The sequence below is a fragment of the Venustampulla echinocandica genome, assembly GCF_003357145.1.
Source record: "Venustampulla echinocandica strain BP 5553 chromosome Unknown scaffold_0, whole genome shotgun sequence".
In the NCBI taxonomy this organism is placed as follows: Eukaryota; Fungi; Ascomycota; class Leotiomycetes; order Helotiales; family Pleuroascaceae; genus Venustampulla; species Venustampulla echinocandica.
Window position 1 is genome coordinate 1,207,434 of NW_022474205.1, and position 13,584 is coordinate 1,221,017.

The window sequence follows — 13,584 nt, forward strand, 5'->3', positions numbered from 1 at the left end:
TGTGTGGCGGTATCACACAGCGTGCAGGCATTGATTGCAATGGGTTGAATTGACTGGTGAACGCAATATTATACATATACATCAAACCCAATCCCAGATCCACTTATTAGTATGCTGAGCGTGTCCGAATGTCCTATTTCAAGTTAGTGAAAACAACAAGCAGGGGGTTGAGATAGACTTACGGATATTTTCCGCTCAATTTCCCGGACAGACCGATCTAACTCCCCGGCAATCATTTGCTTCTTATCCGTAGGTAAAAGGGTATATCTTTCGCACAAATCGCCATCAATAACCCCCTTCACCGGCACATAATAACTCCTATAAATCAGGTGGTCTCTTCCAGCCAATGGGGCATCCTCCGACCTCATATGCTGCTCCAGTGTCTGAAAGAAATCCACGTCCTCGCGTCCCACGAATGGAATCATAATACCGAGAGTGCCTTGGAGCCCAGCCCAAAGTAAACAATCCCGTCCACCAGCAACGAGGTTCGTTTTCTGAATGCTCATTGGAATGTCTTGAGGGTAAAAATGCCCCATCAATGTTAATCTGTGAGGCGCGCCTTGTAAGTATTGACGCTCGTGCAGAAGATGGGCGCCAGATCCCTCCTCATCCGCCTCCTCGCTGGCCTTGGTAGGGCACCGGAGAAGCCAAAGGTTGCCAAATTTGTCACCTCCCGCCACAGTCTCATAGTCGACCATGGCTGTGCAGGTTGTCCAGCGTGCTATAGTATCATCAACAAATGGGATGAGCCTGTTCTCTTGGAACTTGTATACAACCATCACAATGCTCTCTTGAACATCGCTAACAACGATTCGGCTGCCTTGGGTTTGAAGGCCGACAATCAAATTTGGCACTACCTCCGATTGAGCCTTCCGGAGAAGCTGGCGCATTCCAAGATCATAAACCCGCAGCTCTTTGCCGACTCCAGCTAGGAGCCTTCCTTGGAATCCGAGAAGAGCCATCGGAGGTTCTTCTACTTTCGTCTTGTGAATAAATTCGATTTCTTTCCCATCCTCGTGGAACCGAAAAACGTGGATAAAGCCCGCCGTTGATGATCTCGGACTCACGACCATGTCTTTGCCAGTTCCAACGATTAAGAAGACCTCGTCTTCTTGACTGGCAAAGGAGACTGTTGCGACACTAACAGCTGCTTCATTGTCATCTAGGTCTATTTTTTGGAGTACCCGTTTGTCGGTGACAGGATCTATAACCGAGATGCAAGAGGCCCAATGACCTCGTCCACGGGGATAACCAAATTCTTCGGGTGGAAGGACATTAGAATCACCATTGACGACGGAAGGATCCTCGAGTAACTTGGTTTTGGTGGCAGGGGATAAGACATTATTATCGGATTCGATGGTATAAAAGTATGGGTGCTCTGGGTGTCGAACAAAACGGCGAGGTGTGTATGTGAGAGGTATTGACTCTTGGAGAAGGTTGTTGGTGAGCTTTTCAATTGAGAATATCCTTTCACATAAATTAGCCTGTTTAATTTCTTGGGAATAAGGTAGGGCGGGTGAAAGGTGAGATAAATTTCAGAAGGAACAATTGGAATTTAATATTAGGTCCTCATAGCCCCGAGGGACGTAGGATTTTAACGATAAGAAAATCATCACAATATCTCATGGTTGGGGTTAAAGAGATGCTTTTCGACGTACCTTAAATTTTGTCCTTGGATACCGACCATTCCCTCAGTACATTGCTCACTACTGAAGTTCCAACCCCATTCTAGGCCAGGGTAGTTCAGAGGGGTGAGCATAAAACCTTTAGTAACCGGATCCGAATATCCAAGCCATGGTCTTGAACTCAAAGCAAGCACTGCAGTCTGTCCTTGGATAGAAACCCGGAAGAGTTTGGCTGGCTTTGGGCCGAGGAAGCGTGTGCGCGTATCGGAAAGTTCTCCTGTTACCTCATCCAAGACAGTTCGAAGATAGACCCCTGAGTAAAGGCCGATATGAAGATAAAGAGTCGATCCCCCAGATGAAGAGTCAGCCATTGCCATAATTGAAAGAGCAGATGGTGCTGAGGTCAAGGCTTGAACAGACATGTTCTCTAGGGTAGAATCCGGATCGAGACTTAAGATACGGACAGTTGAGTCGTCACAACCCACGGCTAAGAAATTACTCCGAACACGGCCTTCGGGAACTTCGCCTAGACTGAGGCACGTCACAGTGCCGCTCATTTCTTTCTTCTCATCGTACTCTGCTAGAGATCCATCCGCATCCATCTCAAAATACACAATTTCGCCCGAGCTGAGCGCAACAGCTACTTGTCTTTCGTTGGTTGTTGCTGCCACAATGGAGCGGTGCTGAGGAGCAGCCCATTCATTTACACGACGATCTGCGCGAATGTGTCTGATCCCTTTTGGGTGTACCTGGATCAAACCATCTTCGCCCAATTGCTGCACTGCTAATGTAGCGGCAGAGGACAAGAAGCCAGTATCTGTGACTTCCTCGACAGTTTCGCCAATGCTCAGTACGAGCGTACCGTTTGAAAATGACAAAACAATGTAAGCATCGAATGTGTCACCCCGAGTAAGTTTAGTGGTCCAGACGGCGGATGGCACACCGGGCAGTTCTGATTCCACAATTTCACTAACTTCGAGGCCGTGCTTCAAAGTTCGGAATGTGCTTCGCGCACCAGTTCCACATATGGAGTATATTTGCGGAGCATCTTCTTCTGTGAGATTTGCTACTTTGCAATCCATCAACGGATTCATCGAATCAATGCTCTCAACTAGACTTAGGTTCTCAGCTGGCCGAGCGTGGAAGTAAACAGGCGTATAAGGCTCAGACGGATCGGTGGGGAAATTGTCGCTGATGAATTCTGTCTCCTCATCATCATCACCGAGCTTTTCAAACTGATAAAATTGATGGTTTCCGAACTCGCTGGCAACAAACAAGAAGCCACTCTTTAGGATACACAGGCTCGATGCCACTGGCACTGTGTCGAAGTATTTGATTTTTAGACGCTTGACCTCTCCGGTCGGTTGGCCATTGTCATCTTCGACCATCTCGATGGTAACTTTGAAGAGATCGCCATCATCCGTCTGAAGAAGGAAAAAAAAGGCACCAGCGGCACCCTTCAGCTTGTGCATTACACCGGCCACAATGGTTCGTTTTCGTTGGGGGTCCTCTGTTGCCCCTCTACGCCTGGGGATTGCAACACGGAAAGCCTCTTGATTTGAGTGTCGATAGGTGATGTTGTCTTCACTGCAAACTAGGACTCCGCTAGGACCATCTGTGCCACCAGGCACTTGGAATAATATCGTGGCCGTTCGATCGACAGGGTCTGCCCACTTCCGGACCACATGATTCAAGCCAAGATCAAGTTCATAGTAGACCAAGGTTTTCTCAATCTCATCGTACGCTTGGCCCGTCGGATCTTGGTCCGATTCGCCATAATCAACTTCGAGAGCTGCGAAAACTGGATTTGCATATCCAACATCTAATGCCACAAGAGCGAAGACTAATGTTTGTGCTTTGTGGGCTTCCAACGGCGACGAAATGGTAAGCTCCGCTTGCGAGTTCCGATTAAGCACATACACAAGCTTGTTTTTTTCCACGGAAGCTGTCAGACAAGCTCGGCCTTTCGGATCCACCGCCAGGTATTGTCCTGGGATGACTCGACGAATGCCCGACTTGCCAAAAGTCTCCAGGTGTAAGCGATTAAACTTGTTCTGTGCCGGTATGAACTCGACTATTGTAATACGGCCGGAGTCAGAGGTGATGATGATGTAATCTAAGATATATCTTTAGCCCAATTCTCCTTTATAAGCCAACCAACGGTCGTCTTATATTTCCGTCTGCGACGAATTCATGGTGGTGTATCGCGTGCTGCCAGCCATGCTCCATATCACTAAGTGAAGCTCAATAGGATTATGGAAGAACATACCCTTATTGCTGCCAGCTAGCCTGAAAGCTGCTATGGCCCGGATGATCCCAAACACATCGTGTGAAAGCGTTGTGATGATCTTGCCCTGTGATGGGTCGGGACGATGCAGTGTTAATCGAGACCCCGAGGCCGTCACGATCTGCTGCTCTTTTGTCCCTGCAAACTGTCCCAAGATCGCCTGTGTAACTGCAGTTGGAGGCTGAACAGTCAGGCTGTACATGAACATCGACGATGTCGTTGCCATGGTGTCGGTAGGCGCGCGGTGAGCGCAAAATAATAGTGGAAAGCCAGTCCAGAACCGCTCTGTGCGCTCTCCTCACAGTATGAGATTGGATGGCGCTGGCAGAGCAGCTTCTCGCAACTATTCACATCGGTGTGTTGTTGTGTTCTCCAAAGTGCGTATCGCGTGCAAAGGAAGAGAAAGTATAAAATTGTTTCGCCTGGAAGCTCGAGTAGCGGGGATCGTGCTCAAGTTTATTGCAGCCTCAGGCACCAAATACCCTGACGATAGTAGGAATATATCGTCTCGAACTTCACATCCTCACGCGATTATTTTGCTTCCGTTCCAACATCACCGCATACCTCCCTACCTTTGATTTGGGTTATCGCCTTGCGGAACTCAACTCAATTGACGCAGAAATGCCACCCTCCTCTGCGTACACATGTCGAACGTGTCTCCATGCCCTCCAGCACTCTGCCCCCGCTGCCCAAAGGATGGTACTGGCTACACGGATGACCTTGGGTCGACGCGCTCTGTGCTCGGCAACAGCACAGCAGCATGGCTCGAAAATTCCGAGAACCATGGGTCCAAGCCGTCGTGCTTTTCAGCCAACGTCAGAGAAAAGGATGGTTTCTTCTGCAGCACCGCAAGGGCAAACTGTTAGGAACGAGCCGCCAGAATTTCGGAGTCCTCCTGGATTACAAGCAACGCCTACTCCTGCAGTCGAGGGGCGGCCCTTGCTGATGCGGAACAATCTCTTCCATAAACTCTCAGAATCTCCTTCGCCCGATATGAAGCGCCGGGCTGCGTTCCTCAAGCAGAATGCTTATTGTCCTCATCCTGATCACCGCCAAACACGACTTCCAGAGACTCCTGATGACCCCGAGGCACGGAAACCCAGCACAGGAGGCTTGCCGCCAGCGCACGTCAAATTCGAGTGCCCAGACTGTGGCATACCAGTGTCATGTAGTGAAGAGCATTGGGCGGATGATTACGAGTCCCATCTCGAGATTTGTGATGTTCTCCGAGAGATCAACGAGGACGATCATGATCTTCGATCCGGTCGTTTCTTCCCAGAATTTGAATACCCTGGTGATCAGATGGAGGAAGCTATGGTCAACATGACCAATTGGGACACATACCTATATTCGAGAGAATACAGAGCTATCAACGACGAACGGAGTCTACGACAGGCAACGAAGCTTTTAACCTACCCAGTCACTATCGGGAGTGTATTACATGAGCTGAGTCCTTACAACATCAAGAAGGGCGGCAAATTAACCGTGGAAGGTCTCAAGAGTTTAACAGGTATGGATGCTGGCTGCTTGTCTCTCTTCGTGCAGATGCTAACATGATACAGCGCTCCGTTACACCCTTCATCCGCCACGAAATGGTTCGGGAGCCGATATTAAGGGCCTCAGACCGAACCCCCCTCCAGTTCGGATATTTATTCTAGGTGCCCGTGCCGAATCATCTCTCCCAAGAGAAGTTTGGGTGCAGCTGACTTATCTCTTCCCCCGGGTTGCATTCCACTTGGTATTCATCGGTCCTGAAAGCATGGCGAACAGAGATGCAGAGTTCCCCTTACCCGAGCGGACACCTAGCAACCCATTCGGCGCTATCGTGGAGGATCGATTAACGAACTATCTGAAGATCAGCACATTTGTAGAGTATTACCATACTCTGCATAAAGCTGGCACTTTCTACCCCTACGACCCCTATTTTGACTGCTTCATGCTCTTTCATCCTGGGTTAGGGCATCCGGCTAGCTCTCATGAGTGGGCAGAGACCATTCCCCAGTTATTGGAGACCAAAGTTCCCATCTTGGTCACCGGATATACGCCATATGACATGGAACGAGATATCACATGGGTGAAGAAGACTGTCGGCAATGAGATGGATATTTTGATGGAGCCAGGAGAAAATCGTTTCCGAAGTCTCCGGTGGGATCTCAACGATTTCGATCCTCAGGATATTACCTGTTCAAATTGGGGCGTGTGGGCCTTCAGAGGCAAGAGGTATGTTAAGTTCTTCATGATAACAAGGCGTAGTTTATTAACTCTTTATAGGTACGAAACCACCAAGAAGGGTTCCGAGACCGAGTAGATCAAACTCCCTTGATGGAGACCGAACTGGTGATGCATTGTGTCCCCAGATGAGGAACATCTCACCTGTAAATGTCGATGAAATGTTATCTGTGTTATATGTTGTAAACTACATTACCCACTCCGTTTATGTATAGATCGGGCAGGCATGATTATGCAAGTGGTGGTGGAGGAGCCGGTTACATTTTCAGTCATTGCTTACCTACGTAACATTATCAAATATGACTGAAATTTGGTCGCACCCTCATCTTAAGTGTTTGATATCACCGAGTTTTGCTATAGGTAATCATAGAAATGTTGTCTGTACCCAAACAATTCCATAGAACTCCAACCTGTACTAGGTATTTAAGCCACAGTCCTTTCCCAGAAATGCCGAGGTTCGGATAACATGCTGTGTAACCAACCCTCTTATCGCGATAATAAATGTCTACAGAACGTAAGTCCAAAGAAACGTAACAATGTCGCTCGAAGCCATATATGTAGTCCGCCACGGTGTAAGTTCCCAGTTCTAACTCCCCTCTCATGCAAATCCTCATTCCCCTATACTCCTTCATATCCGATCATTACGACTAACATACTTTTTCAGTTCCGATCCAACTGGGTCGTGGACCTCAAAACAGGAGAATACAGCAGTTCCATCCCAACACCCACAGGTATTCCATCCGACCCAGCACTGGCAAGCAAAGGCATCACGCAATCCCAAGAACTCGCCGCCCACCTGAGCACGCTCTCCCCGCCCATCCAACGCTTCTACTCCTCGCCCTTCTACCGCTGTATCCAAACCATCTCCCCCACTCTCCAAGCCCTCTCCTCGACCACCACCGACCCCGAAGCCCAAAAGATCCGCGGCGAAAATGGATTGGGAGAATGGTACGGCACGGCACGGTTTGACCATCCGTCCCCCGCCAATTCCTCAGTGCTGAAATCCCTATTCCCCGCGTTCGACGAGGATTATACACCTGTTATTCGGCCAAGCGTGAATGGCGAGACCATTTCGGATTTGCACGACCGGACGGCATATGCGTTGCATAGGGTTATTGAACGGAGTGATAGGGAAGGCGTGAAGGCTATAGTCATCTGTACACATGCGGCTACGCTGATTGCGATTGGGAGGGCATTGACGGGGAGGGCGCCGGAGGATTGGAGCGAGGAGGATTTTAAGCCTTTTACCTGTGGGCTGACGACATTTGTCAGGAGGGTAGGTGAGAAGGGTGGGCGTGTTGAAAGAGAAGTGGGCGATTGGGAAGGGCCTGAGACTGCAATCCCTACTGTGGAATGGAAGGGTGGGAATGGGGTTGGAGGAGGGTGGGATGTCACTGGTAATGGGGACTGCAGTTTTCTGAGTGAAGGAGAGGAGAGAGGGTGGTATGTTTCCCAGTATCCCTTATTTGTGTTCTTCGTATTAACTTGATAGGCATTTCGCTGGAGACGAGTCTTTTGATACCACCCCTGCATTAGATGCCGGCTCTGCACTTGGCGTTGTTGTTGAGAGTAAGAAGGGGCCTACTATCCCGGCAAGCTCATCAAGATTATAGATATATTAATATAACCTAATCTTATATTCGATAAGGACTTCACAGATAATCACATACAAGATAAATGCCAAGGGATGCCCATCAAAGTCTACGTTAGACAAGCATATCCTCGTCAGGGTGGTTCTGCAATGCTTTTCAGTACTAACAGATGGTATATTACATTTCATTGCCATTGACTTTAAACATTTGATTCATACAAACAATCGACTTCCGCTACGCCTAAACCGCTACCCATTGACCCCTGGATATAATTCTTTTGCATGAAACCTGTATTGGCAATAGGTACCAGAACAAACCAGAAGGATGCGATCATATTCATAAAGGAAACCACAATAATGGTGGCGATATCGTGGATATCGAATAAACTTGATTGGCGACATAAGAAATTGAGGGCGAGGCCAGAATGAACTATATTAATCATGCTGGTTCGAAATCTGAGGAATCGATCCCGGGGGGGAAGTAACTTCGGCGACTCCATTTGGAAGAGTATGAACGGGATCTGCCTCTGATATGGAGCCTCGATGGGGGCTTCCGCCATTTATGGACTTAGTCTTGTCAGAGCTTGGAGGCGTGATTCCGTTTGTCTGCTCAAGAACCTGATCTGTGCCATTCGGTTGGGGCAGAGATGGAGATGGCGAAGGTGCTGATGAGGGCGATGCATGGTACCCTGGCAATAGATGTGTCAATCCTTGCTTTCTACAAATCTCCTCATAATCGGGATCTGTAGGGTGCGCCGGTACTAATTCTCGCCTGGGGATACGCTTTTCATCGGACGGGGCTTCTCGCAAAATCCTTGTGACAGGCACATCTTGTTGCTTAAGGAGTTGCCCGTTGATATGAACTTTGGGTTGGGGGGCGAATGGTTGGCTCTGGTCCGTATCCGGATCCTGCTTCCATTTCGGACAAGGCGGGGGCATCTGGAATGTGACATCCAACTCTCGGTAGTTGACAATAATCTCTATCCCTCGGAGGTGGGGAAAGTTTGGCACGATGAACATAAATTCCGACACCTGCAAACGTCAGAACGGCAAGGCATAGCGTTTTGTAATAGTACGTACCTTCACAAAAAATAGATCAAGCTGGAAAAAGAGAGCTTTGTTCTTCTCTATCATCTCACGTACCCTACCCTCATTCTGCGGAACTTGGCTACGGATGCCAGCCAGATTCGGTTCACGGAGAGTGAATTTACCATTGTGGAACCTCCATACCGCTCTCTTTGCAGCTAGCGTCAAAGGGATACGTTCCCAGGCAGTGTCTAACAACAATTAGTATCAAGTCTAACATGGTGGGCGAGGAACTGAAACTTACATCTTGAGAGATGGAGATCCTTCTCCCCTAAGAGGATCGCAGCATCTGTATTCAGCATCCACTGCTCCCGACCATTTGCTTGGCCGGTTGCTTCAGGCCGAATAGTGTCGTAGCGGTAGCCATCTATCCATCTGAACAAGGAGGCCACATCGGGAGTTTTAGGGTTGTCAAAGAGATCAAACCATCGAAGTAGAAGCGGAAGCTTTGATAGCCTTTCGAGCCGTTTCTCCTCCTCGATTCTTGCTCGTTCGATACGTTGCTGCTCTACCACCAGTGCCCGTCTGCGTTCTAGCTCCTCACGCTTGAGTCTTTCTTGCTCGAGGTACAAAACTCTCTGTTCCTCTACGGCGCGAGCGTGGGCTTCCGCGTCTTTTATTCGTTGGCGCTCCTTTCGCTCCGCCTCCTCCTGCTGACGCCTTGCCTCCTCCTCGCGCGCCGCTTCCTCTCGAGCAAGTCGTACCTGCTTTGCCTTTTCTATGCGCTCCAGTTCCTGCTTTTCCTCCAGCGCTTTTTGTTGTGCAGCTTGAAGTTCGGCTTCTCGTCTCTCTGCCTCACGGGCAACCTCGTCCTCCTTTCGTTTCTCTTCTTTCATGTGCTCCTCTTCCTCCTTTCGTTTCTTTTCTTTCATGTGCTCCTCTTCTTCCTTTCGTTTCTTTTCTTTCACATGCTCCTCTTCTTCCTTTCGTTTCTTGTCTTTCGCATGCTCCTGGTCATCATGCTCTGACCTTGCTTCGCCATCCGATTTCGGTTTCTTAACATGCGAATCATGAGACGAGGCCGGACCGTGATCTGCTGGCTTCTCTAGGCGTCCTCGGGAATTCGGTTCATCTGTCTTCGAACTCCGTATCACATCATCCACATGTACATCGGAGTGAGGCGACTTGATTTTTGACTCTAGACCGGACGTTTCACCATTATCGTCATCCACGGATGGAATTTTGGCGGCAGAGACACGAAGGTCGGGCGAGGAGGTCGGTGTAGCATCAGGTCTGGGTCCTGTTCCAGCCTCCGCTTCTAGTTTGCGCCTCTTCAATGGACCTCCTCCTGCACCATAGCCAGGAGTCACCTCCTGCATACCTGATCGAGGTGGCGTGGCACTTTTCCTATGTCGCTTCACAGGACTTTCACTCCGAATTGCGCTGAGCCGGTCTTTGGAATCGTCTCTCTTGATGGAACGGGCTCTGTCCTTATCAGATGCATGTTTTTCGGAAGGAGAGTCATGGTCATTGAGGCTAGAGGTTGATTTCTTGGGGACCCGCGAGACGCTAGGACTAAGTCTCCCATCGACCTTGTTGTCCCCTTTCGATTCGCCCAGGCCACGCCTGTCTTTGGTGGAAGCGCTAGAAGTGTTAGACGCAACGCTGGTACGCCGTTGCTTCTCGAGCTCCCGTTCTCCTCTCAACTCTTTGCCGGACACTAACTTGCGTCGTGGCTTTGTGGTTGTCTCATTCTCAGAGGCAGCTTGTACTTCAGATTCGGATCGATTGACCTGTGATTTCTGTTTTGGGGGACCTAGCGGAGTGGTCTCGGGATCTGACACCGCGGTTACTTGTGCACTTTCCTCCTTCCTAGGTCGTCCCGGTCCTCGCTTAATTTGTGGATGGCTCTCCTTAGACTGGTTGATCGATGATGAATTGCGATGCTGGGTCTTACTAGTATCATAATCTTTCGCTTTCGGGCTTGAAGTGGTTCGTTTATGGGATCGAGAAGCTTGCTGTTCATCCCTACGGAGTCTTTTCGCATCCGAATCCCGTCCATCTCGCCGGAGAATAGGAGAACGTGATCCTTTGTGGGAGGATTCATATTTTTCATATGCATCTTTCAGAAGCTTTTCTTCCTCTTGCCACTTGGGTCCTGCTCGCTTCTTAGCGATCTCATAATAGGTGTCTCCCCTTATGCGTCGTGTGGGATCAAAGTTATCCTGGCCAAGAAATAATTCGATCACCTTAAGGTGGTCATCGCGGCCAATGGTTGCAAGTATGGGTGTGTTATGTTCCGGCGGTGCCCCCTGGATTGGTTGTGGATCAGGATCAAATCCCCCCATGGCGAAAAGTATATTTATAACATCAAAGTGTCCTCCTCTAGCTGCAAGCAGGAGAGAATTCGAATCCTTTAAGTTAGTATTGACTTCTAGAACCCGGGCAGCAGCACTAGCATCACCCTCTTTGGCAGCCTTTCGTAGCTCTGTCGCATCAAGTCGTTGATAAAGAAGATGATCACTGGTTTTGATCGACCGAGCTGTCCCGCCTCTTCTACTGGTCGAGCTCATGACATGGGAATCGTGGATTGGGGCCTGTGGACTATGGCGGGCGCTGTCTTTGGGATGAGATGGCCGACTATCGAGATGCTCATGGATATGGTCATCTTCTGAGAGCCGTTGGACATCACGATTATTCTGCTTCGCTGCTATAATTGCTGTCCTAATCTCAGTCGCTTCGTTCTCGCTGTAGGCTCCGCTCTCTTCCTTCTCTGTCACAAGGTCGAGTGGCTCATCTCCATGCCGGTTCGGTTTGTTCGGGTTAGCACCTGCATCAAAGAGTAGTTTCACAACTTCCACATGCCCATTTTCGATTGCATCATGGAGCGGCGTGTCTCGTTGGTCGTTCACACAGTCAACAATACAATTCTTGTCCAGCAGAAATTTAACAATATCTGCAAACCCATTGATACTAGCAACATGAAGCGGTGTGTTCAGAGCATGATCGGCTTCATTTAAATCCTGGGGGCGCTCGTCGTATCTTTGTTTTGTCACGTCTAGCTTGCCGCTTAGACATGCACGTGCAAGTAGAGTCTGGCCAGACGAATTAACATGCTTCTTATGAGGACCGATTTTTGCTGGCGACATCGTCGATTCGCCGGTCATTGGTGCTGCAACGCTTCGCACGCGTGAACTTCGAGGATGTGAACTGCCACTAGACGACTCATCCGACTGATATTCAGTGGACTGTAGCGGTGCGGGAACGCGCTTTTTCTTGTGACCTAGTCCGTGGGAAGACTTCGACGGTAACTGGGTCGAATTACTGCGGCGGTGACCTCGCGAATGTGGTGATATTGACCTCGTACGCTTTCGTGGACGTGTATCGGTGCCGAACTTCGACGAAGATCGATTATCTCTACTCGATTTGTGGTCGATGCCTGAACTTCGCTGCCTGCTAAATCTTGGCCGCTCCCCTTCGTCCTCCTCTCCAGACGCGGAGGTGTACTGTTTCCGGCGTTGAACTACTCGGTCGACAGATTTGGCTTGATCGCGCGCAGCGGAACGATAGCGAGGAGATGGGGATTTGGAGAACTCGGAATCGGAAGCCGCAGGCTTCGACAGTGAAGAGCGCGTGGTTGCTACAGGAGAAGTCGGTACGGAACTGAGCCCACTGGAATTGCCCACAAGTGCAGGGTCGTCTTTGATGTTAATGGTACCATGCTTTGGCCGCTTTCTTTTTCCCAGTGAAGAGGTAGAAACCATCGCTCCAGCGGTCGTCGAATCGGTGGCCTTTTCTGCCACTTGCGGCAGTGTCCCCTGCGCGAGACTTTTCCCACCATCACTCGGGCTTTGGATACTAGGAGCGTCTATGATGTCTTCGTCCTCGCTCCGGTCTTCGTGCTTGATAGATTTCCGGATTTTTGACGGTGAATGCCCATTTTTACCTGGCAGCACGATTGTTTCAGCCTCCGAATCGCTCTTCGTCGTGGCGTCAGCGTTAGTGGTCACTCCATTTGAAGGTTCCGTGTCTAGGTCCATGGCATCGGACGGAGCCAACATCGGTGGCGATGACCGTATACCATTTGTACTATTTGCCGGCCTGCTCTTCACCGCATCCACCTCCGTGCGAATGGCCCCAGGCGAGACGGAGAGCCTCGCGGCGACGGCCTTCGCTTTCTCCTGAGCATTCATCAGGTCTACCCCGAGTGTCGCCTTATCCAGGCCATCTTCAGAACCGGTTTTGTTGGGAGACACTTTGGAGGTGTCGGATAGGAAAGGACAAGGAGGGTCATCCGAGTCCTGGTCCTGTAATGACTATTATGTCGGCAGTTTCGTGATCGTGTGGCAATCGCCGCTGCCGCCGTCTCCGTCGTCGCACGGTCAAAACCCCAAGCTCTCAATTGCCGGTGAGCATATGCGATAAAGGAACGGCGCGGTCTTCTTTGCGCGGCGGTGTTGGTGGCGGGCGTGTCGTGATCGTGGTCTGGCGGAGAGAACTTGAGCATGAGGCTTAGTACTCGTACTGCAGTGCTCGCATGTTGATGTTTATTGGCCTCGCTAACTTGATACGGCCAGATCCATGGTTTTGCCCACGGTGGAGCCTGAGAAAAGGGGCCGGAACACTACGAGGACAACAGCGACATGGCAGAGTACATGGCAGAGCAATGCTTCGTAGCATCGCAAAGGCACTCAATTACATGTGTTTACAACAGCATTTCGTATGCGACCGAGAACTGCCTCACTGTCTCAGGCTGAGGCACGAAGTACGCATTTGCCAGGAATCCCAAACCTCTAGACACTATCCTCGCTAGGCCCGAGCCGGCC

The 13,584-nt window shown here is 49.9% G+C and overlaps 4 protein-coding genes across 4 annotated transcripts; 2 read left to right on the top strand and 2 right to left on the bottom strand.

The window, feature by feature from the left end:
• Nucleotides 1-106: 106 nt before the first annotated feature.
• BP5553_00381 (uncharacterized protein) lies at nucleotides 107-4,138 on the bottom strand (the record flags this gene model as incomplete). Its single annotated transcript, XM_032009004.1, has 4 exons — nucleotides 107-133; nucleotides 183-1,467; nucleotides 1,659-3,741; nucleotides 3,895-4,138. 4 exons carry the CDS (start codon nucleotides 4,136-4,138, stop codon nucleotides 107-109), a joined length of 3,639 nt encoding a protein of 1,212 aa, XP_031873058.1.
• Nucleotides 4,139-4,533: 395 nt separating this feature from the next.
• BP5553_00382 (uncharacterized protein) lies at nucleotides 4,534-6,220 on the top strand (the record flags this gene model as incomplete). Its single annotated transcript, XM_032009005.1, has 3 exons — nucleotides 4,534-5,422; nucleotides 5,475-6,132; nucleotides 6,184-6,220. 3 exons carry the CDS (start codon nucleotides 4,534-4,536, stop codon nucleotides 6,218-6,220), a joined length of 1,584 nt encoding a protein of 527 aa, XP_031873059.1.
• Nucleotides 6,221-6,677: 457 nt separating this feature from the next.
• Nucleotides 6,678-7,754, top strand: BP5553_00383 (Uncharacterized protein; the record flags this gene model as incomplete). The annotated part of the gene is made up of 3 exons (XM_032009006.1): nucleotides 6,678-6,713; nucleotides 6,806-7,584; nucleotides 7,634-7,754. 3 exons carry the CDS (start codon nucleotides 6,678-6,680, stop codon nucleotides 7,752-7,754), a joined length of 936 nt encoding a protein of 311 aa, XP_031873060.1.
• Nucleotides 7,755-8,167: 413 nt separating this feature from the next.
• On the bottom strand, nucleotides 8,168-13,265 carry BP5553_00384 (Ankyrin repeat-containing protein; the record flags this gene model as incomplete). The annotated part of the gene is made up of 4 exons (XM_032009007.1): nucleotides 8,168-8,764; nucleotides 8,813-9,009; nucleotides 9,063-13,013; nucleotides 13,076-13,265. 4 exons carry the CDS (start codon nucleotides 13,263-13,265, stop codon nucleotides 8,168-8,170), a joined length of 4,935 nt encoding a protein of 1,644 aa, XP_031873061.1.
• Between the last annotated feature and the right edge of the window lie 319 nt (nucleotides 13,266-13,584).